General features: G+C 53.4%; 1 protein-coding gene across 1 annotated transcript; it reads right to left on the reverse strand.

Annotated features, from left to right (window-relative positions):
- Nucleotides 53–22,137, reverse strand: ADORA2B (adenosine A2b receptor). Its single transcript, XM_005694239.3, has 2 exons — nt 21,154–22,137; nt 53–1,442 (listed from the first exon to the last, which is right to left on the reverse strand). The coding sequence occupies exons 1-2, from the start codon at nt 21,486–21,488 to the stop codon at nt 779–781; spliced, it is 999 nt and encodes a 332-aa protein (XP_005694296.2). The 5' UTR covers nt 21,489–22,137; the 3' UTR covers nt 53–778.

A 24,232-nucleotide genomic window follows, 5' to 3' on the forward strand; every position in this document is an offset into this window, starting at 1 on the left:
TGGAACAGAAGGTAGGTGAGCTCTGCAGCAAGCTGGCACAACACCCAGAACATGTTAAGTTTTTATTTTTATTTCACCTCATACAGAAACACAGTTACATAACCCACCTTAGTAAAATTTTCACTTTGGGGTCCAGCATCATGGCCAAACTTGAACTTGGGAGAGACATAAAAATCACCACCTAGCTCTGGGAGGGGATTGGAGCCTGGTAGTGGAGGACCCCGCTTCTCCAGCTGCTTCTGGGGTGGGGTGCTGTACATGGAGCACAGCGTTGTCGAGCCTGCTGTGATGCTCTATGTAAGAACTTACAAGCCTGTCATTTCCCTAAAACAGCAGTCTCTTGGTTGAAGATTAATACTTTTACTTTTCCTGGTCACCTTCCTCAGAATAGGTATTATTTTTAACATGTCCAACCTTTCCCATTGCCTCCAAGTTAAAAAAAATTTGTATTATAGTTCATAGTATGTCACAGTAAAATAGTTTTGATCATTTTCTACTATAAAAGAGGCAGACTCTTAAAAAAAAGCAAAACATACTTTTACAATCCATTCATATCATGAGCATCATCCACACAAAGCAGCCAGAGAGCCATAAATACATTTGTCAACCTCAGGAAGTAGTAGTCACATGTTAACGAGGTACTTGGAATCTCCAGGGAAGCACCCAGAAGAGGCAACCAGCTGGCCTGTGAGGGTTGCTGTCTTTCCAGTGAGAACTGGCCAAGCGTGCCCCATCCCTTTGTTACTGAGCCTTCTCCTGGAAGAGGCCAGAGCCTGGGTCATAGGCCCAGCTGGAGAGTGGGCTGCGACCCCACCTGCCCCTCCCCACTCTTGAAGACATCCGTCTGGCAGAGGATGTACCTGGAAATGATTTTGTGAAAAGTGTAGCGGAAGTCTTGGTTCCGGTAGGCGTAGACGATGGGGTTGACAGCCGAGTTGGCGTGCGACAGGAGGATGGCTATGTTCATCGCCCACTTGGGCTTCTCCTTGGCCCAGGTTGGCTGGAAGAGCGAGGCGCAGTTGATGGCGTGGACTGGCAGCCAGCACAGGGCAAAGATGCCAACAATCATGGCCAGGGACTTGGCCGCGTGGATCTCCCGCTGGAGGACGGTCCTTGAGTGGTCCATGAGCTCTGTGCGCTGTAGCTGCCTGCAGGCCACCAGGAAGATCTTGACATAGATGACCAGCATGATGAGCAGTGGGGGCAGGACGCAGCCAAAAAAGTTGAAGTACACCATGTAGCTCATGGGCACCACGTTTTCGAAGAGACACCTGATGAGGCAGCAGGTCACGTTCGCAGCTCCATCCCCCGGCTCCGTGCAGTTGATGGCACTTTTTCTGCTGTTCCACCCCAAGAATGGTGTCAAGCCAATGCCAAAGGCCAGGCCCCAGAGGGCAGCTATGACTCCTCTCGCTCGAGCCCCAGTGACCAGACTCTTATACCTGTTCAAAAGGACATGGTCTGTTACAGAAAACTCAGAGCACCCCACCATGTCTGCTTTCTGTGCCAGGACTTGACCCCAACAGCCTCAGGTCCACACTCAGAGGGTGCTAGGGGCTTTTGTCTGCAACTCTGATGACAGTCAAATGTATAAACAGCTTTGCTTCAACAAGATTTTCACTCTTACTAACTCACCTCTGATGATAAATAATGGTCAAGGAGAGCAAGTAGCAAATTCTTTTTTTAAATATTCGTTTGGCTGCGCCAGCTCTTAGTTGCAGCAGTCAGGATCTTTCAGTTGCAGTATGCAGGATGCCAAGGGAACATTTCATGCAAAGATGGGCTCAGGAAAGGACAGAAATGGTATGGACCTAACAGAAGCAGAAGATATTAAGAAGAGGTGGCAAGAATACACAGAAGAACTATACAAAAAAGATCTTCATCACCCAGATAATCATGATGGTGGGATCACTCACACTCACCTAGAGCCAGACTTCTGGGAATGCGAAGTCAAGTGGGCCTTGGGAAGCATCACTACGAACAAAGCTAGTGGAAGTGATGGAAATCCAGTTGAGCTATTTCAAACCCTGAAAGATTATGCTGTGAAAGTGCTGCACTCAATATCCAGCAAATTTGGAAAACTCAGCAGTGGCCACAGGACTGGAAAAGGTCAGTTTTCATTCCAATCCCAAAGAAAGGCAGTGCCAAAGAATGCTCAAACTACCGCAGAATTGCACTCATCTCACACACTAGTAAAGTAATGCTCAAAATTCTCCAAGCCAGGCTTCAGCAATATATGAATTGTGAACTTCCAGGTGTTCAAGCTGGTTTTAGAAAAGGCAGAGAGAGGAACCAGAGAGCACATTGCCAACATGTGCTGGATCATCGAAAAAGCAAGAGTTTCAGAAAAACGTTTATTTCTGCTTTATTGACTATGCCAAAGCCTTTGACTGTGTGGATCACAATAAACTGGAAAATTCTGAAAGAGATGGGAATACCAGACCACCTGACCTGCCTCTTAAATCTGTATGCAGATCAGGAAGCAACAGTTAGAACTGGACATGGAACAACAGACTGGTTCCAAATAGGAAAAGGAGTACGTCAAGGCTGTATACTGTCACCCTGCTTATTTAACTCATATGCCGAGTACATTATGAGAAACACTGGGCTGGAAGAAGCACAAGCTGGAATCAAGATTGCTGGGAGAAATATCAAGAACCTCAGATATGCAGATGACACCACCCTTATGGCAGAAAGTGAAAAAGAACTAAAGAACCTCTTGATGAAAGTGAAAGAGGAGAGTGAAAAAGTTGGCTTAAAGCACAACATTCAGAAAACTAAGATCATGGCATCTGGTCCCATCACTTCATGGCAAATAGATGGGGAAACAGTGGCTGACTTTATTTTGGGGGCTCCAGAATCACTGCAGATGGTGATTGTGGCCATGAAATTAAAAGATGCTTACTCCTTGGAAGGAAAGTTATGGCCAACCTAGATAGCATAGTCAAAAGCAGAGACATTACTTTATCAACAAAGGTCCATCTAGTCAAGGCTATGGTTTTTCCAGTAGTCATGTATGGATGTGAAAGTTGGATTATAAAGAAAGCTGAGTGCCGAAGAATTGATGCTTTTGAACTGTGGTGTTGGAGAAGACTCTTGAAAGTCCCTTGGACTTCAAGGGGATCCAGCCAGTCCATCCTAAAGGAGATCAGTCCTGGATGTTCATTGGAAGGACTGATGTTGAAGCTGAAACTCCAATACTTTGGCCACCTCATGCGAAGACCTGACTCATTTGAAAAGACCCTGATGCTGGGAAAGATTGAGGGCAGGAGGAGAAGGGGATGACAGAGGATGAGATGGTTGGATGGCATCACTGACTCAATGGACATGGGTTTGGGTAGACTCCGGCAGTTGGTGATGGACAGGGATGCCTGGCGTGCTGTGGTTCATGGGGTCGCAAAGAGTCGGACATGACTGAGCAACTGAACTGAACTGATGCAGGATCTAGTTCCCTGACCAGGAATCAAACCTGGACCCTCTGGTTTGGAAGCATGGTGTCCTAGCCACTGGACCACCAGGGAAGTCCCAAGTGACAAATTCTTAAAGGCTGCTTTTTGATTACCCAGATACCAACCTTGGGTCTAGATCTCCTACAAGACACAAGTATAGGGGGCCAAGATACACAAGGGAACAGAACCCACAAAGACCCCTGCTCTTCAGGGACTTAGTTCTAGTAGGAGGACAGATCAGAATGAAAAACAAACATCAGTAAGTTACATGGTGTGTTAGAAGGAGACGCATAATATAAAAGGAAAAAGCAGAGTGCGGAAGGTGAGGTGTGATAAGATGCCCTTGAACAAGAACCTGAGAAGTGAGGCCTGGAGGCCCCTTGAGTCAGGCAGCTCCACCTGGTGGCTCTGGGCGAGAAGACTGGTCTCCCACAAACACCCAGGAAGAACTGTTCCACCCCCCCACCTCCTGCACTGAACTCCCTGGGGAAATGCTGAGAACACTTCTGGGAGCATCCCTGGCTGTCTCAGCTCAGCAAAGCTGATAAAAGTTGGGAAGGAATGTAGCAAGTATTAAATTTTTTAAAGTAACTTTTAGACCATTAACTCTTACTTAAAATCTCTAGAAATCATAATAGACGTTTTGGACATTTTGCTATCAACTAGCCTAAAACAACAGTTTATAGCAAAGACAAACTTTGCTATTCATAAGTGGTCCCTAATATGTATTCGACATAATGTATTGGAAAAAGATGAAATAAAATCATTAACCTCTGGGAAGAGAGCTGGGCAGTAACGGTACACGTTATCCTGGGACTTGTCTATGGAAAGTGTCCGATCTCCTTTGCTGTGGGACCAAGCCCACACTTGTCCGTGTGGCCCAAAGAGCCTCGGGCCATGGCCCCATGTGCCCCTGGCCTGTGGCTCCCCACAGCGGCCTCCTGGCCCAGCTGCTGTCTCAAAGGTCACCTCCTTTCCAGCTCAGCTCATGTGTAGAGGGGGCCACGCCCACTCTCCACCCCTGTCACAGAGCTTTGACACACACCTGTCACAGAGCTTTGTTTATGTTACAGGTGTCTGCCCTTCGACTAGAACATCCAGCCTCTTAAGGACTCGGACCTCGTCCCTTTGCATCAGCATCCCCAGGAGCTAGTGAAGTGCCTGGCACATTAGTGATGAGCTCACACACACATTCTGACTTGTTACCAGACAGCTTTAGAGAGCCTGCTCCTTAGGAACGCCCGATGCTGGGGCCTGGATGGGCAGCAGAACTGGCCCACTGGGGAGGTCTCGCCTCCCATCGGCAACAATCCCTCATCTCTGCTCTCAGCAACAGGCAGCTCAGCTGAGGGGCCTTGATGGCAAAGGACCTGCGGGCGCAGCTGCCATTCAGCTGCATCTATTTCCAACTCCCCTCTGCTTCCCTCCTCGTTTAGGAATGTAAAGCCATTTCTTACAGGAATATCTTTCCCGGCCATGACTGCACCAGGGATGTGAAGAACGTAGTCAGGCCCTTGCAGGGTAACAGGGCCGCCTCCTGCAGACACAACTCTTAAACACAGAACGTTAGGCCCACGAGGCAGCCTCTGCGGCGGCCCTGCCCTCACGCCTCTGCTTTTCTGAAGTGCATACAGCTGAGTGCAGACCAGCCCCGGGGATGAATTAGATCAGGGCAAGCAAATTCTCTCTCAGTCATGGACTGGGGTGGCTACAGGAGGTGGTTTTAGCCAATGAGACAAAGAAAGTCTGCTAGAATACTTCCAAGAGAGACTACATGGTAAAAGGAGAGAGACCCATGAGGAGAGCTCCTCTCCCATGCCCATCCCTTTCTGCTTTTCCAGGAGGCTGTGAAGCATCCTGTGACCATGAGGCAGGAGCCTGAAAAACAAGGCTAATGGCAAAGCAGAAGTAAGGAGAGAGTCCAGGTTCTCAATGGTGTGTTTTAACCCCTACACCAACTCTAGAACCACCACGGTTCCATATTCTAGCTCAAGAGAGAATCGACAGTCGACTGCTTAAAAGTCACTGTTACCTGCAGCTAAAAGCATGCTTATACAAACTGGAAGGGATTTTTATCTTGTCTAGTCCAACTTCTCTATTTTACAAATGAGGAAAGATATACACAAAGTTTTTAGGTAACAAAGGCAATATATAAGAACCAAAGACCAAAGCTAAGTTCAGGCTTGAGGCCCCTGTTCCTCGCACCACATTATGCTGCTTTTTTAACTTCACTTGTGTCTGAGCAACATTAGAATCCTCTGTACACAAAAGGGTCCCGGGGGTGCGGGTGGGGGTGGGGGTTTCCTGCCAGAGTTCAAAACAGCTGGAACGCAACCATGTCTGAACTTCTCAAACTGCTGGATCCTGCCTGTGAAAAATAACTTTCATGCTCAGTTGTCTTAGATGAGAAAAAGCAGCTAACTTCATCTGGGGAGCCGCTGGTCACAGCCTTCTCTGTGAACCCCATCACGGCCTTTCTCCTCTAGTGGTTCATTATTTCATTCAGCGTTCTCCCTTTGAGCCATGCACTCTGCTGGCACAGCGAACAGAATCACGGCCCTCGTGGGTGACCGAGCTAATGGAACAGACAGAAAATAAACAGGTAAACACACAAACACAAGTCGGAAGGAATTTGGCCAAATCAAAATGAACAGGGTACAGATAAGAGAAAGCCAGGAAGAGCTCAGACACGGCATCAGGGAAGCCTCTTAGACAGTGGCAGAGAAGGAGAGAAGGGTCTGGAAACTGGGAAGAGTGGCTTTCTAAGCAGAGGAAACAGTCACTACAGACATGAAATTAAGAGATGCTTGCTCCCTGGAAGAAAAGCTATGACAAACTAGACAGTGTATTAAAAAGCAGAGATCACTTTGCCCACAGATGACTGTATAGTCAAAGCTATGGTTTTTCCAATAGTCATGTATGGATATGAGAGTTGGACCATAAAGAAGGCTAAGCACCTAAGAATTGATGGTTTTGAACTGTGGTGTTGGAGAAGACTCTTGAGAGTCCCTTGGACAGCAAGGAGATCAAACCAGTCAATCCTAAAGGAAATCAACCTTGAATATTCATTGGAAGGCCTGATGCTGAAGCTGAAGCTCCGATACTTTGGCCACCTGATGCGAAGAGTAAACTCATTGGAAAAGACCCTGATGCTGGGAAAGACTGAAAGCAGGAAGAGAAGGGGATAACAGAGGATGAGATGGCTGGATGGCATCACTGACTCAATGGACATGAGTTTGAGCAAGCTTAGGGAGATAGTGACGGACACAGGAGCCTGTGTTGCTGCAGTCCATGGGGTCACAGAGTCGGACACGACTGAGCAACTCAACAACAAGAAGCAAAGAGAACAGAATGTGCAAGGCTTCCAGACAGGAAGGGATTTCACTCTCCCAGAGAAGCAGGAGAGAATGTGAACAACCTCAAGCAAGGCGGGGCGTCCTCAGGCCACGGGGAGGGGCAAAGTGTGACACTCAGCTGCCCCAGAGCAGGGAGAGGCCAGGGGGTGGAGGGCTGGGCCCCAAGGCATGCTGTGCTGGTATAGAGATCCCTGCAGAGATGGCGTTTAGCAGAGCAAGAAGGCAAGCAGGGCAGTTAGGAAACTTCCGGTGGTTGACTTGAGAGAAGACACTGGCGTGGGGCAGGGTGCCAGCAAGGACTGTACACACAGACACCCCCGCTGGAGCAGCCTCTGAATCTCACAGCCAGACGACCTGTCCTGGAGACAAGTCCCTGCAGACCGCCCCCACCAGCTGTACAGAGCACATCAGAAACACGGCCTCCCCGACCTGAGTGCAGCACCACCTGCAGGGCCGCGCGTCCTGCTCAGCCCGCGCCCAAGGTCATCGCTGCCACTTCCGGCTCACAGAGGTGGACACTGGCCTGCAGCTCCAAAGCCACAGTGAGAATACAAAGCCACTCAGCCAATCTGATTCCGATTGTGTCCAAGGCAGGTATTGTCCTCCTCAGGACCCTGTGATTCTTCCCCCAATCCCAGCTCCCGCCCACACCCCACCTGCCTGCTCACCCAGCCACAGGCCCAGTGTGGGTGCAGCCAGCCCTGCTCAGCCGCCCTCTGCTCTTGCCAAAGCTGCTGCTGGTGCCAGGGATTCCCCGCCCCCGACTCCGCGGGCAGCCACATGGGAACTGGCAGAGGCCTCTGCTGCCCTCTTGGTAGGCAGTCCTTAAAAGGTGGCAGAAAGACTTTCTTCTGCTAGTGACACAACTAGACCCCCCGGGGGGGCGGAATTTAAGGCAGAGGCATAACTGGCACCAGAGCTGCAGCCCCACGATGGCAGGACAGTCAGTATCCAGGCGGCGCTGCCTGGACCCAGATGCAGGTGAGGGATGGCCAGGGATTCTGGAGAGCAGGCAGGGGTTGATGCACTGGGCAGAAGGCTGCGGGGATGACCCCCAGGGGCCCTAGCATCTCATGGGAGCTCCGCTCCCCTCCTCCCATGTCCCCTCCCATCTCCCACTTCCGGCTGGGCCTCTGTCCTCTCCAGAATGCCCGGCTTCCCCCTGCCCACCCCTCACTCCTTCTCCCTGTGCACCTCTGGTCTCAGGACATCCTCATGTGTCCCCAAACCGTTCCTGAAAGGCAGGCAACATGTCCTTCCCTACATCTGCCTCGAGTGCAGGGCAAGTAAGTGGAAGTTGATGGACAGAGGAGACAGGTGCCTTCCCTATTCCGACAAGCAGGACCAGCTCCAGCCACACAGAAGGGTGTCCTGGGGGCGTCCTGCTCTGGGAAGTGACTGAACCCTTGCTGTGCTGGACACCCTCCCCACCCCAGCCGCCCCTCCCACCACAGACGAGCCAGATCAAGACAGTCACATGGCCGGAGTCAACAGAAGGGAACAAGCAGTGTGAACGGCAGGTTAGTCATGAAAGAGGGCTCGCCGGGCACGGCTGAACCAGCACTGGTCTATTTCTGGGGCAGAGCTCCTCCTCCCCTGCATCTCAGACCAGCCACTGTCTCAGGATTCCCAGCACTCAGGGAGCTCTGAGTTCAGTGGATCCTCAAGGGCAGCTGTCCCTGGCAGTGACACTGAGTCCAGACAGGGAGAGTCTGAGCTCTGCTCTCAGAAAAATGGGGCCTTTGGTGGCAGCGGAACCCACCCCGCTGCTGCCTGGCCTTTGATCCCAGACATCATGTGCACGAAGCACTTTCTGCATGCAGGTCACTAAGCAAACACACACGGAGTTCTGTCCTGCTTCTTAAAATTGCTGATTGTTCGCTCAGCGTCTTTTTTCTTTACGTTCATTCTCACTCACAAGTTTCATTCCTCTGTAACAGAAATACTTCTGCTCTGAAGCAATGTATAATCCTTAGAAAATTTCTCATCCTCTAAAACCACACACAAATAACAACAGGACTTGCACGACAAGGGGCGAGGATGGACCTCTCAAAACCTACCAAGCGCTGTAACTAGAGCACTAACAAAGTGACTCTCACCACCCAGCGGGCAGGTCTCTCGGGGTAGAGCTGCCACGGTGAATATTAACAATGTACCAGGAAGTCTAATGGAAATCCTGGCAAAACTGCAATGAGAGCAAGGCTGACGGGTGCCAAGACGATGGAGTTGGACGAGGAGATGCGAGTGAGTGGGACCATGACCGCACTGGGTGCCAGCGGGGTGGGGGTGGAGGTGCAGGGTGGCCAGCAGGCAGAGAGGCCCAGACCTGGGTCCTGCTTTACTCTCCTTGGCCCCTCTGGGCCGCACAGCAGTCACACTGAGGGGTCTTTCCTCTCCTGCTGAAGCCAGTGATGTTAACACCACCAAGACAACACCTGCATCGCCCCAATACCTTTCTGTTCACCCAGCACACGTGCTCCCATTCACACGACAGGAACCCCCCGCCTGGGGAAGGACAGCGGTCACATTAATTATCAAACACATCGGTCACCACGCACATAACCAGTTAGATACCAAGAGGCATGTGGATCCTGGTGACAGTAACGTAGATGCAAAGCGGTCACTGGAGTGTCCACTAGGCTTCTCCACTACAACTGCTCCACTGTTTATGATGAGTTATATCTTGTGGTGCATGTACTTTGAGATTTTGTAAATATATCTGGGCTTCCCTGGTGGCTCAGATGGTAAACAATCCACCTGCAATGCAGGAGACCCGGGTTTGATCCCTGAGTTGGGAAGATCCCCTGGAGAAAAGAATGGCAACCCATTCCAGTATTCTTGCCTGGGGAATCTTATGGACAGAGGAGCCTGGCGAGCTGAGTCCATGAGGTGAGTGTCTTGGCCCTCCTTTAAGTTCCATCAGTGAGTTTTATCACCTATTGACTTCTTGCCTGAACCAGTTACTACGCTGACAGCTGCCAAATGATGACCTGCTTATTAACTCCATCATCCTGCTCATTAATGAGACAGTGAGAGTTCTTCCAAGTGGTTATCTAACAAAACAAAACAAAGTTCTCCTCGCTCTGCTCATCCCAAGGGCCAGAAAAGACGATGCTCCGGCATCCACGAGCACACCAGCCAGATCTTGGCTCCTAGACACCGCTCTCCACTGAAAGGAAGCAGGGCTCCTTGGAGAAACGGCTGATTCCGATGCTAGAACACACACCGGAGCCTGGAAAACCTTTCTGTGCCAGAACATAAGACATGCTCAAAAAACGTAATGGGGACACTCAGGCAGAAGTCAGCCTGAATAGGCTCCCATCCTCCAAGCCTGGGCAGGAATGGACAGTAACACAATACGTGAAAATAACATTCCCTAAGTCCACTGTGTGTAAAAAAGTAAGGAAGAGCAAAGAAAAGGCAACCTCTTCCCTATAGAAGAAAGCCAACTGATACAGTAAAACAACTGAGAAACAATAAAATTACCATCTGACAGGGTGTAACTGATCTAAGAAGAATCATTGGTAGGAAAGCACAGCTTCACTGTGATGAACCCTGGTGGCCACAGCTGTAACTAAGTGAGCTCTAAAATGACAGCAGCGGACAGGTGGACCCCGAGCGCCTTCCTTTGTGACAGGTGGAAATGGACACAACATCAAGCAGGCAGTGTTCCCACCAGAAACTGGACCTAATCGCAAGGAAACAACCAAACCAAAAACAATGTATTGAAAGAGAAGGAAAAAAGGCTGAGGAACTCTTCTGATGAAAGAAAACCAGAACTCCCTGGTGGTCCAGCGGCTAAGATTCTGAGCTCCCACTCCAGGGGGCCTGTGTTCGATCCCTGGCAGGGGAACTAGATTCCAGGTGCCGCAACTAAGAGACCCCAGGTGCACAGCTAAGCCCCAGTACAGGCAAAGAAATAGATGTTTACAAACAGATGAACAAAGCCAAAAGAACATATTAGATGCACACGTGGCATTTTACTGGAAACCTGGATTTTTTTTTTTTTTTTTAACTGTAAAGAACATGATCAGGGCAATTGGGGCATCTGACTATAGACTATATCATGTCAGTCTTAAAGCTCCTGAGTATAACTGTGCCTGTGGGTGTGGGTGGGTGTAAGACAGAGGAAGCAGAAGTAGTAAAATGTAAGCAATTAGGGATTTATATTAGTTTTGCAATTTAGAAGTTGTGAAAAAAACTCACTAGTTCAGAATGACTCATTCTTTCTGAAACCACAGACCAGATGAGTCAGATGGATACAAATATGTGTGTATACAAACGCACACAGATATAGGTACAGAGACATATATACACATCCATTAATAGCAAGGACTTTTTAAAATTTTCAGAATGGGTACGGTATATGTGTGCTTGTATATGTATGTACACACACACACATCCATTGTGTAATTTTTTTAAAGTCCCTGCTATTAAAAAACTACATTTCTAATGATTTTAGAAAATGCCAAACTTAAGAGCTAAGTCTCCCCTTGGAAACACAACCTTGTTTTTCTCCTTCCTTTCCTTGTGGGTCACCCCAGGACTCCCGCTCTACCCTGCTTTATCCTGAAGACACCTTCCATGGGCTCATCGTATCTTGGCCACAAGCTGGTCCACGCCTATCAGGGCAGGTCCCCCAGCACACGCGTGTGCACACGCAAGCACACAGGCTAGTCACTGGGCCGCCTCCTGGGGAGGCTGAGGGAGCAGCACGAGCCCTGCGTTAACAGACGAATCATCTAGAAAGCGCCCCACGTGCACGGAAGCTGCGAGGCTGCCTCACAGAGAGAGTGCCGTGAGGGTCAGGAGGAGCCCACAGGTTCAGAATGTGCCAGGCAGGGGGACAGCAGGTGCAAAGGCCTGACCTCAGCCAGGGAACTGAGGCGGTTCCTGAGAAGCAGAGCAGACACATAAAGAGGGAGGGGAGGGCGAGGCTGGAGGAGAGACCAGAACTGGCGGGAGGCTGGCCTCAGCCCCAGACACTGCAGGGAGCATCAGGTCAAGGAAAGAGGGGCAGTATGGGTGCAGAGCTGGTGTCGGGAACAGGGCGGAAGCAGAGAAGCCACCAAAGAGACCTGGCTTGGGGTGGGGGCAGCTGCAGCCTACAGCACCTGCCTGTGATGCCTTTCAATAGAGATGTGTTGTTGTTCAGTCGCTTAGTCATGTCCAACTCTTTGCAACCTCAACTGCAGCATGCCAGGCTTTCCTGTTCTTCATTATCTCCTAGAGTGTGCTCAAATTCATGTCCATTGAGTCAGTGGTGCCATCCAACCATCTCATCCTCTGTCACCCCCTTCTCCTCCTGCCCTCAACCTTGCCCAGCATCAGGGTCTTTTCCAATGAGGTGGATTTTTGCATCAGTTGGCCAAAGTATTGGAGCTTCAGTATCAGTCCTTCCAATGAATATTCAGGGTTGATTTCCTTTAGGATTAACTGCTTTGATCTCCATGCTGTCCAAGGGACTCTCAAGAGTCTTCTCCAGCACCAAAATTTAATATTTACAGTCTCCATATTAAAAAAAACCATAGTGAATACACGGGCCATCTGGCCCTGACCAGCCATGTCTCTGGCCCTGCTCACTGACTGTCACCCCAGGGCCTACCTCTGGCCTCAGGGTCCGCTCCTGTCCAGATGTCCAGTCAGCCTGGCAGCCCCTCTGCTCTGGACTCTGCTGACCTCCCAGCTGCCTCTGGCATCAGCCTTCTTCTGGGTGGAGAAGTCTAGACGCTTCCCACCTCAAGAATCCCTAGGCTCTTTCTCTATCTCCGTGGCCTCTGCGCCAGCCACGCTCCTTCCTTCTCACCCAGTGACAGTGGGCTGCCCTCCAGTCCATGCCCCTGCCGTCCGCCAGACTGGTTGTTCAGTAATGCAAACCTGACCTCAGCAAACTCCTGATTAAAAGCCCCTCCTGGCCTTCCAAGTCCCACCTAATTGTCACTTCTCAGAAAACCATGTTTAAGGGCAGCAGAAAGGAAGTAAGCTCAAAACCCTCCTAAAAGCGTAAGTTGAAGGACACACCCAGCAAGCCAGAGAATCTGGTGAGTTTCCAGAAGCCAGAGGGCAGATGGGATTGTCGGGAGGGGCATGGAGCCTTGAATCCGAAACAGGGTGGCTGGGACAAGAGGCTCCAACCTCGCGGACAGCACGGTCCAGACAGTATTTAGAGAAGGAGTGGAGGTCAAGGCAAAGGCTTGCTGGCCAGCCTGGGGCAGCCTCACCCCCCTCCCTCTGCACTGGGCATATATCCCTTGACACTCCACCCTCCCCTCAAGCTGAAGCTCCAGACCCAGCGACAGAGGATAGGGTTGGTGCGGGGGGGCGGGGGGGGGGAGTTTTGATTATATATATAGTCTGTGCCACAGCAAGAATCTCAATCACGTGAGTCCAAAACTGGCCTTTCAAAGTCAAGTCCAGAAACTTAACCTTAAATCAACAGGAAAAATATGAATGCTAAAATTAAAAAGAAGAAGAACTGGGGTGGGGGAAGTCAAGGAACTCATCCAGGGGAGAATGAAGAGGTAAGCACTGGAACCTTATGTGTAAGAGGACATCTAAAAGGCAAAATCAGTCAAGGAGGGAAAGTCTCCACCTATCAAAAACCCCAGAAGGAAAAACAGGGAATGGACATAAGAAAATAATCTAGAAAACTTCTCTTTTAAGATTTCAGAGCTGACAGAAAACCTCAATCTTCAGACTGGAAAGATGTCATCCTCAGATGAAGGAGAAGAGCTGAAAGTGAGTATTTAGAGCCAACCTCATGGGCTTCCCTGGTGGCTCAGACTGTAAAGAATCCACCCGCAATGTGGGAGACCCACATTGGATCCCTGGGTCGGGAAGATCCCCTGGAGAAGGAAATGGCAACCCACTCCAGTAGCAAGCCTGGAGAATTCCATGGACAAAGGAACTAACACTTTCACTTCATGCAATTTCAGGACACCAAGCAAAGCAAAGGATCCCAAAGGCTTCCACGGAAACAAGAGTTACAAAGAAGAACCACACCCACACCCACGTCAGATTTCTTGAGCAACCCTGGGTGCCAAAGCAACACCATCTAGCCTCTGATCACATCCATTCCAGTCACCAACCACATGTGAGAAAGAAACCATGTTTTTGGCATGGAAGAACCCAGGTCCTAAAAATGATCCCTAAGGGTGGTACACAGACACACACATGTGGGATCCCAGAAAGAGGAAAGCAAGCAGGGCGGTGGCAAGAAATGGCAGAACCACCTGAAGAGCACGACAGGCAGAGCCACGGCGACACCCACATGGTTGCCAGCACCCTCCACCATGAGGACGTGTGGGAGCCAGGCTGTCTTAATTTCCAAATGGGAAGCTCATGGTCCAAACACGGGGCAGACTAAAATCTGACACCATTCTGATCAGTGGGAGGCACCCACAAACAGAACCTGAGTGACTCGCCTTTAGAACCGTCTCAAACAGCAACCCACTCCAGTATTCTTGCCTAGGAAACCCCATGGACAGAGGGGCCTGGTGGGCTACAGTCCATGGGGTTGCAGAGAGTCAGACACGACTTAGGGACTAAGCACGCACCTGGAGAAGGTGGGTTAGTGACAGGCGTGCATTTCTGCTCCAGTTGGATGCTCTGCTCAGGATGAGTGAGAAACACATGAGCAGAATATGATATTATACATGCCAGATACCTGTTTCCACCTTTCGGAACTTTTCCACAAAGTGCAGGGAACTTTACCATAGGTATGGAATAAAACGCAGAAGAAATTAACATTGACAGTGTAAAAACAATGGTATAGTACAAACGTATTCAATACGTAATTTCTATAGAAGGAAACTAAGAAGCAGTGGAGGTGTCTCACAGGCAAAGTGGGAAACCAAAGGTCAGACTGGGTGACTTACTTCCACAGTTTACCTTTTACCCAGTTTCAATCTCTTTACTACAGCAGGGATCACCTTTCGAAAATGAAACCTCTATCAAGTAGGCGAAACCACATACCTGCTCAAAAGTGAGGTAGAGATGGAGTGACAGCAGGGGCAGAGAGACGGGGGAAGAACACTTTTCCTTCTTTTTCTCCACAGCTAACACATACTGCCTACAAGTGATGGCATTAGAAATAGAGGCTGAAATAGGATCCACAGGAAAAAATCAAAATGTAACAGAAATTGAAGGGAACGGCCGGGCAAGAGGGCTTGGGTTGCATGGGAGAGAGTCAACAGGTTCTGTTAAAGGAGGCAGCACAAACCCAGTGGTCACTGCAGAGGGGGTACCCAGGAGGGAGGGCCGCCCAGGCAGAGTGGCTGGTGTGGGCTTGCCTTTTGAACCCTCTGTGCTTCTGAACGCTGACTTCTTCACACTGGTTGATTTCTAACACAAAACAAACAGAACCAAGTCCTTCATGGACTTATGGTGTCTTGAGGACAAAATCCAAGCTTCTAGGCAAACTCGGGGCTCCCCTGGACCTGCTGAGCTGGGACCCCTACCCTGAAGCCCGGCAACCCCGCTTCTCTGGCACAGGCCCCACCACAGCTCAAAACACTCTAGCCTCCCATCTGTCCCCCACAGGAAACTCCAGACTCTGCCCTCCAGAAACAGCACTGCTCCCCTTGTCAGCCTGGTGAGTTGGAAGGCCACACTCAGTCTGTTCCCAACTTTAATTATTTCAGAGAAGGGACATTTGCTTCTTGCAGTTCCTGCTGCCTAGGGCAGTGTCTCCAGCCTGCCAGCCTCTGAGGTCAAGAGCTGCTGCTGCTGCTGCTAAGTCGCTTCAGTCGTGTCCGACTCTGTGTGACCCCATAGACGGCAGCCCACCAGGCTCCCCAGTCCCTGGGATTCTCCAGGCAAGAACACTGGAGTGGGTTGCCATTTCCTTCTCCAATGCATGAAAGTGAAAAGTGAAAGTGAAGTCTCTCAGTTGTGTCTGACTCTTAGCGACCCCATGGACTGCAGCCCACCAGGCTCCGCCGTCCATGGGATTTTCCAGGCAAGAGCACTGGAGTGGGGTGCCATCGCCTTCTCCGGAGGTCAAGAGCACAACCTCTTAATGGATTTCCGGGGTGGGGAGGAGGAGCGGGGGGACAGGAAGAAGCACAGGGAAGCCCAGTTCCTGAGAGTAATGAATCAGAAGCATCAGGAAAGACTGGGCCTCTCTTCCTGCCTCTGCAGAAGGGGAAGGTGATCAAAATGCCCCCGTTGGTCCCGGCAGCTGAGTCACCTTCTGTGATGGGTCGAAGGCTGGCCAAGGCACAGCCAGCTCCCCTGCCCTCAGCCACTGGGTCCTCTCTGTCTTGGCAACCTCGTCCACTCCTAGAAGGGACCACTCTGTGAGGGGAGTCCTCTGACAGCCCACCCACACCCTCTCCCTCCAGGGACACAGGCTCACCCTATCCTGGCTGTGTGCCCTGGACTGATGGAGCCCTGGTCACCCCATCTGTGGAGGAGGGGCTGACAGGACAGTGCCCAGAAGGCTGCTGTAAGGACTCACCCAGAGGAGGCACACAGGGGACCCAGCACTTGGGAAAGGTTAAAAGAGCAGCTGCTGCTCACAACCATGTTCCTGTCCAATGTGGACCACACCCGTCCCCCCGTGTCTGTCCCTGTCCCTCTGCTGTGACCACGGCCAGCAGGTGAGCTGGTGTGAAGGCAACCCAGGGCCCCACAGACAGCTGTGGTCACAGCTCACGAGAATGCAGTTAACCTCACCCCTTTACACACGCTCATTCTCCACATGATCAAAGGTGACCTGCACTTTCCAGAGTCCAGTGTGAATGCTGTTGAAACTCTGCAGCTGGGAGAAACTCTGTCCCTCCTCTGCTGAGGGGCTGCCTGCCGGTCACCATGGTTCAGGGCAGCCTAAGTTGGGGACAGCCCACCTCTCCTCCTCACCCCGGATTCTCGGGGCTCCTCTCCCTTGAAGCCCCAGGGACGACTGTCCAACTGCTCGCACTCTACCTGCAGCAAGGGGACAGGACCCCAGGTGCCCTCCGGACTGGAGATGGCTGGAGAGGAGCGGGAGGAGACGGGGTTGGGGTCCCCCAGGAGCCAGTCAAGAGCTGCTGAGGGATACGGGCAAGGAGGCACAGGAAGGACCCTCAGATTTGACTGACAGGAATGACTTGGTGGCGCCATGGTGACGTGGGACAGGGAGGCTGAGAGCCTGGTGGCAGGTCGTGGTGGAGAAGCTTCTTGGGGAGGAAACATGGAGCGGCCAGCACATGGGTGGGGTGAGCAGTGAGGGACTCGGGGTCTCGCACTTTTGCATAATGACACGGGTTTCCTGGGGCCACGTAACAAAGTGCCACAAACTTACATGGTAGCCAAGAACACTTACCCTCTATGGTTCTGGAGGCCAGAGCCTGGAATCATGGTGTGGGCAGGGCTGCACTCAGAGCTCAGAGGCTTCGGGGAGGTCGGGTTCTGGAGGCCCAGCACCACTCCAGTCTCTGCCTCCATCCCCACACGACCCCGCTTCTCCCTGTTTGTCTATTTCATGGGGATGGGACTGTACTCAGGAGCCAGGTCATTCTGGATAAGCTCCTCCCTGAAGGCTTACATGAGCTGATGTTCACGCTTTCCCATCTAAGGCTCTGGGGATTAGGATGCGGACATCCTTCTGGGAGCCCCCATTCAACCCACCGCAGTGGGAATGATCTGGGAGAAAAAGACAGCCCTGCTGTGGAAGAAAGAAGGACCCAAGGCTGGAGTCCCTGGAAAGGTGGGGCTGGGGGAACCCAGAACTGAAACCTTCTTTCCCAGCTATATTTTAAAACATCATAGGGACTTCCCTGGTGGTCCAGGGACTAAGACTCCATGCTCCCAACGAAGAGGGGGCCCAGATTCAATCTGTGGTCAGGGAACTAGATCCCACATGCCCCAGCTAAGAGTTCACATGCCGCAACTAAGGATTCCGTGTGCTGCAACTAAGATCTGGCACAAATAAATAAAATAGACAAAAATAAATACTAAAGATAAAAAAAATCACATTACAGTTGAATTTTACTATATGGGAACTGTAGCTCAATAAAGAAGGCTAAACACTGAAGAACTGATGCTTTTGAACTGTGGTGCTGGAGAAGACTCTTCAGAGTCCCTTGGGCAGCAAAGAGAGCAAACCAGTCAATCCTAAAGGAAATCAGTCCTGAATATTTACTGGAAGAACTGAGGTAGAAGCTCTAATACTATGGCCACCTGATGCAAAGAGCCAACCGACTCTTTTGTAAAGACCTTGATGCTGGGAAAGATTGAAGGCAGGAAGAGAAGGGATGACAGAGGATGAGATAGATGGATGGCATCATCAACTCAAAGGACGTGAGTTTGAACAAACTCTGGGAGACAGTGAAGGAAAGGGAAGCCTGGTGTGCTGCAGCCCATGGGGGTCACAAAGAGTCGGACATGACTGAGTGACTAAACAAGAACAACAAAGCTCAATTTTTAAAAAGGAAAAAAATGTAAACAAAACAAAAAGCCACTCAGAATGCCCTGCCGAAAACTTACAGTTCAGTCACTTAAAAGGAGCTCCAAGGATGTCACCTTTCCACTAGAGACGTAGTCTTGCTAAGACTCCCCAACACCTCCCTCCCAGAGTGGACATGTGAGGCTCCCAGAAAACAGATGCCGCCACATGGCAAAGGGGGCAGGAGGGTCCAGGGACAGACAGACAGACCCTTCCATCCTGCTGACCGACCCAGCCAACCCAGTGTTCCTGGAAACACCCTCCTTCAGCAGCAGAGCCTGGGGAAACAGCGTCCAGAAGCAGGGAGGCAGGCCTCCAGGCAGGCAGAGGGGACCACTCAGTCCCGCAATGACCTGGGGTGTGGCTTGCCGGAAATCAGATTTGGGAGGAGGAAGTGCTCCAGCCAGAAATGGACCCAGGGTGAAGTGAGAGCCAGCAGCTGCAGGCACACACTCACCCCGCGTCCCATCCCTGCTGCCCCCTGAGCACCACTGCGCCTGGACCCTGGGCCAGGGCAGGCATCAGGAACCACGCAGACTTGAGTTAGGACAGTCTCCTGTGTGTAGGCGCCCCTCACTCTGAGGCTGCCTCATCTTTGTGTCCAGCATCTCCTTGACTCCCCTTTCCTGCAACCCTCCCTGGTCAGTATCTGCCTTGAAAACGGGGCCGCTATGGGACTATGGGCTCTGTACTCTTGAGCTGTACCCACCATGGCCACGCGGGCCTCACTCAGAGCCCTGGGGCACCAGTGACCTGGCACTGAGGGTGAGTCCAAACACTGTTCTTGCCCAGGTAAGACACGGGCCTGAGCTCCTGGCCCTCACCTGGCTCCTGCCGCCCCTACAGGAGATACCTCCCTCACAGGCTCACTTCCAACCTCACTCCCATGACCCTAGGGAGGGCCTCAGAGCTGCCTGGGAGCTGGGCTAGTGAACAAGGGAGTGCTCCCAGTCTCCCTGACTCCCCGAAGTTCTCAAACTTTGGTGGGTCCAGAAGTCCCCAGTGAATTCTGATACTGGAATCATGGGGTGATACACCCCACCCCATGGATTCTGAGTCAGGAGGGCCCGGTGGGGCCCTGTAATCTCCATTTCAGCTCAAGGGGCCAGGAAGTGCCGAAACAGGAGCAAGGAGGACCTCTCCAGCCTGTGAGAGTGGGCTTAGCGCCACGTGGGGAAGTAGGGGGCGGGAGGGAAGGGTGAGGGGGGAACAGAGGCACCCCTTGCCCGGACGGGTCACACACACCTCATGCAGGCCAGCCAGGAAGGCAGGGGTGGGACACGGTGGGACGGGCTGCTCTGCCCTCCCCACACCTGCCTCCTGCCCTCAGCAGATGCAAAGGAGAAGTCAGGGGCTGTGATTCACAGTTCTTTCCCCTTAACACACCCACACCCATTCTTTCAAGCCGCCCAGCAGAGACCAGGACAAGAACTGACAGATTCAAACTCCCATGGAACTTCCTGCTGCACGGGCGTGGGGGATGCTTTCTGAAGCTTGAGCAGAGGTCTCTCTGGACCTTTGTCAGGGCCAAGCCCAAAGGGCTTCCAGCAGATGAGGCTGGTGCCTGTGGCTGCCTGCTGGGTGCATAAAGTCCAGAAGGGCACCAAGTAACCAACATGAGGACCAGGAGGTGGGAAAGGGACCTCCACAAAAAGAGTGTGCTGTGAGCCCCGGACCTCAGAAATTCCCGGGCTCTATCACACCTGAGGAAGGGGCGTCCTGGTTGCAGGCCAAGGGGCAGCACGTGGAAAGGCCCGGAGAGACAGCAGGCTCACAGCCCACCAAGCAGGAGTTTCCTACTCCCGCTGGGACCCAGATGCAGGGCACAGGGACGAGGCTTGACACGTGAGCCTGCTGGGAGAGTGTTTGTTATTCCTTGTCAATTCCCCTCAAACAGGTTTCCCTCATAACTCACTGCAGGCAGAATCCGCTTTCTGCTCCGATAGAGAGCAGGACGCAGCAGGCAGGCACGCCTGAGAGTGCGGGGCCCAGCGCTGAGCGGGTCCTGCTCCCTCTCTTGCTCCAGAGCTGCCATTCTGAGCCTCCTCCCTCGACAGGACGCAGGTACCCACCTCAGGAATTACTGATGGGATTAAAGGATAGGAGTTTAAAGTACCTCATAGACTTGGCAGACAGCGAGTAACTCCTTCCTGTCCCACCTACCCCGTGACTCAGTTTTCCTGTCTCAGTTCTTAGTCCAAAGAGATCCCAAGCTCACCCAACTGAGAAACGCCAAACGACCTCCAGGCACCAGAGACAGAGAAAGTGCTTTCACTTAAGCCCTGCGTAACACCCGGGCTCTCAAGCTCGCAGCTGCACGTGGGGCTGTACTCCCCTTGCCGCCGCGCTCCATCCCCGAATCCTGCATCTTCGGAGTGTGGGACCAAGAACAACCCTCAAGTCCTCCGGTGTTTGGAAACGCTGGTGGCACCTTCCCAGCGGCTGGGACAAGGTTACACAAAGCACGAGGCTCTCGGGCTATCGGTCTTAGAGAGCCGGGAAGCCTTCTAATTCTTTAAAGTGTAAGGGGGAGATTAGAGTCCGTGCGCAGCACGCAGGGCTCCCCAAAGTTAACTGGCACCTCCCCCGGGTCGGTGCAGCCCGAAGTCTGGCCGTGAGCCCCGTCGTTCTGCCCTGCGCGTCCCAGCGTCCACGGTTGTCCTGGAGCCTCCAGGGCCCCACCAAACCCAGGGAATGCGGGCGCCCACCTGTGCGCCGGGAGCCTTACCGGAGCTGCCCCACCAGGCTGCGCCCCCGGGACCCAGGGCAATCCCTAATCGGGCTCCAGAAAGCAGACGCGCGCCCGAGGCGCCCAGAGGGTCTTGCGCGGCGCACGTGGGTCAGGAGGCTGCGGGCTGGAACTCGCATGCCTCGCGCCCGCCGCCGGAAGGGTTTGGGTTCCCCGGGGCAGGGGCCTCACCTGAGCGGGACGCGCACGGCCAGGTATCTGTCGACGGCCACGGCCAGGAGGCTGAAGATGGAGCTCTGCGTGAGCACGAGAACGAAACAGGCGAGGAAGAGGCAGCTGTGGAAGTCGGTGCAGAAGCCCAGGCTGATGGTGACGGCGAAGGGGATGGCGAACAGCCCCACGGCCACGTCGGCCGCGGCCAGCGACACCAAAAAGTAGTTGGTGGGCGTCTGCAGCACGGTAGAGGTGCCCACCGCCGCGCACACCAGCACGTTGCCGGTCACCGACAGCGCGGCCAGCGCCAGCTCCAGCGCCACGTACACCGCGTCCTGCGCCTCCAGCGGCATCGCCGCCCGGCCCGCCTCGGGCTCGCCCCACCTGGCTTCCCGGAGCGCCCGGCCCGCGCTTGCCCCTCAGCGTCTGAGCCCGGGGCTCGTGCTCTGCCGGCCGGCGGGCGGGGCGAGGGCGGCGCGGCGCGGGGGCGGCGCAGCTCAGCGGCCGAGCCCGCCCGGGTCCGTCCCTCCGCCCCCTCCGCCCGCCGCGGGGTCCGGCAGAGCCGCGCTTCCCGCGCTCCCTGCGCCCTAGCCGGCGGGGCGGTCGGAGTGGTCGCACCGTCCGGCCACCGGGCGCTGGGGATTCGTGACCGGACTGGCAGCTCGCTCCTCCCCGCCTGTCCCTCGGGCGAGCTCCTCATCCCAGCGAGGGATGAGGGCGCTGTCCCGGCGGCTGCCCTCGGCCTCCGAACGCTGGCCTACCGCCCCCCACTCCCACCCCGCATCTTCACGGCCTCGCCCCCCCCAACGCTTCCTCGGCTGCCTGGTCACCCCGGTTGAGCTCGGTCCCCAAGCTGAACCCCAGATTCTTGCCCTGCGCCCCCTGTCGCCTATCGGACTCCCGAGGAGAACCCGGCCCAAGCCCAGCAGGTCCAAGACCAAGTCTATCCTCAGCCCTTCCCAGGCCCTGCCCGCCCCGCCTCCCCGCACTCAGTGACTGACCTCACCCCCGGCCCCAGTTCGCCCGCCCCAGGAAGGCACCTTCTCCGCGGCCACATCCGTCCGCGGTGCTGCCCATCCGGCTTCCGGGGCTTCTCTGCACCCCAGTCCCGCTGGTGGTCGAGCCTCACTGCCGGCTTTCACCACCCTCCAGCCCCCATCACTGCCCCGGGTCCCCGCTCCTCTCCGGGAAGCTCCTGGTCCGGAGTCTACACCACCGTTCATCCTACATCCCTTGCTGGCAGTCACCTGACAAGGCAGTTAAGAAACTTGCGAAATAACATCAAGCAGAAAATAAAAGATGGAGCTGCCTGATAAAAGGACAGAGGATTTCCTTTGGGGTGATGAAAATATTCTACGTGCGGGATGGTTGCACAACTCTTTGAACAGAGGGAACAACTATGGCCGTGCCCTCTTTAAACTGATGACTGATGGCGCGGAAACCCTCTCTCAGCGCAGCCGGTGACCACAGCCCCGCAGCCCCATCAGCACGACCGGCACCACCTGCCGAGTTTCACCAGAGAAACGGTCTGGGACGCACTCACAGAAGAGGGCCCGGCTGGGCGAGCTTGTGACCGGGGTTTTCTCTCTAGTTTCAATGTGGTTTTGTTACTTCTGTCAAGATAGCTTGGTTTTGTGCTAAAACACTGGAGGCCCCACAAGCTCCACGCCGGCCCAAGTTCAGACGCGCTCCCTCCCCCGCTCACATCCGCCGCACTTAACTCAAACGCTGTTACCATACGGACCAACGGCTGAAGCAGAACCAGAACCGCAGAGAGGTCAGCGCTTCCTGGGGGGAGGAGCGGGGAGAGCTGGGGGGAGCGGCTTTCTGGGCAGCACTGAGCAGTGGGGAGGCAGCCGGGTTGGGGGGGGGGCGTGCCTGGCGGGGGTGGGCCTGGCTCACGGACAGCCACATAGGGTGGCGGGGAGGGCAGAGAAAGGAGGCCCGCCTCGCTGGGGAGCATGCTGGGGCTCCACCGGAGGTGCTGGACACCAGCCCTAGGAAGCCTCTGAGCTGGGCGCTGACCATCAGAGCGTTAAGTGGCCGAGCTGGCTGGAGCACTGGCACAGGAGAGGGCCGGAAGCCAGCTGGTCGCTGTGCTCTGCCCGGCGCGGGGTTTGCTGTGCCTGGAATCCCCCGGTCCCCTTTCCAAGGCCGACTTCCTTTAAGAAACCTTCCTTGAATCCCTCAAGCAGGAACCCTAATCCCACAGCCTGCCTTCCATGCAGCCTGCCAAATTCCATGTGACAGGGGTCCAGGCTGGACCCCCAGCAAAGCCTCTTCCTCTGTCCTCTGTTCCACCGTAGTCCCCAGCTCACACATGCCCTTCCACTCACCCGCTGCCTACCCCTCTCCAACAAGTTTACTGGAAATGAATTCAGTGATCCTGATGCTGTCTATCTGAACTGGACCCACGAGGGTGGCAGTAACAGTAACGGGTAGTTATTGTTGAGAAAACAAAGGAGAAAGGGAGGAGTCTGGGGGAGGTCTTGAGGTTTAGTCTTGAAAGCAATTTGGGGTTCAGTGAACAGAGCCCAGGTCTCAGCAGCAGGGACCCCAGGTTTGATGCCCCCAGTTCTGAGACTGACCCTGGACAGGTTAACTGGTATCTCTAAGACATGGTTTCTTGTGCATAAGATGAAATAGCAACACCTACCTCATAGGCGTTGGGCTGAAAGGGGGCAGGAGGATCCATATGCCATGTGGTCACCTGTAGTGGGATCCAGGCTCCTTGCAAACTCTTGCTGTGACGGGAACATGTGGATAAATTAGGGCCAGAACCATACAAACCAGAGTGGGTCTTAACTGGTGATGGTGGGAGGTGTATTCTGTGAACCAGCTGACCTTCTTCCAGAAGCCTGGCCCCCAGCCTTCTACTACCCCCCCACCCCCCCCACCCCCCCGCCCCACCCCCAGCCCCCATGTCCTGCCTCAGCCACAAGAGCAGAATCCAGGTGGCATTAAGATGGCTCTAGAGGAGGTACAGCACTCCGAGACGTCATGAGATGTTAACTCTCTCTATAAATGTAATAACAGTATATAGGCATCTCATAGTGATAGTCACAGTTCTGAGAAGTGGAGGGTCTTAACCCAAGCG

The sequence above is a fragment of the Capra hircus genome, chromosome 19 (genome assembly GCF_001704415.2).
Source record: "Capra hircus breed San Clemente chromosome 19, ASM170441v1, whole genome shotgun sequence".
Classification (NCBI taxonomy): domain Eukaryota; kingdom Metazoa; phylum Chordata; class Mammalia; order Artiodactyla; family Bovidae; genus Capra; species Capra hircus.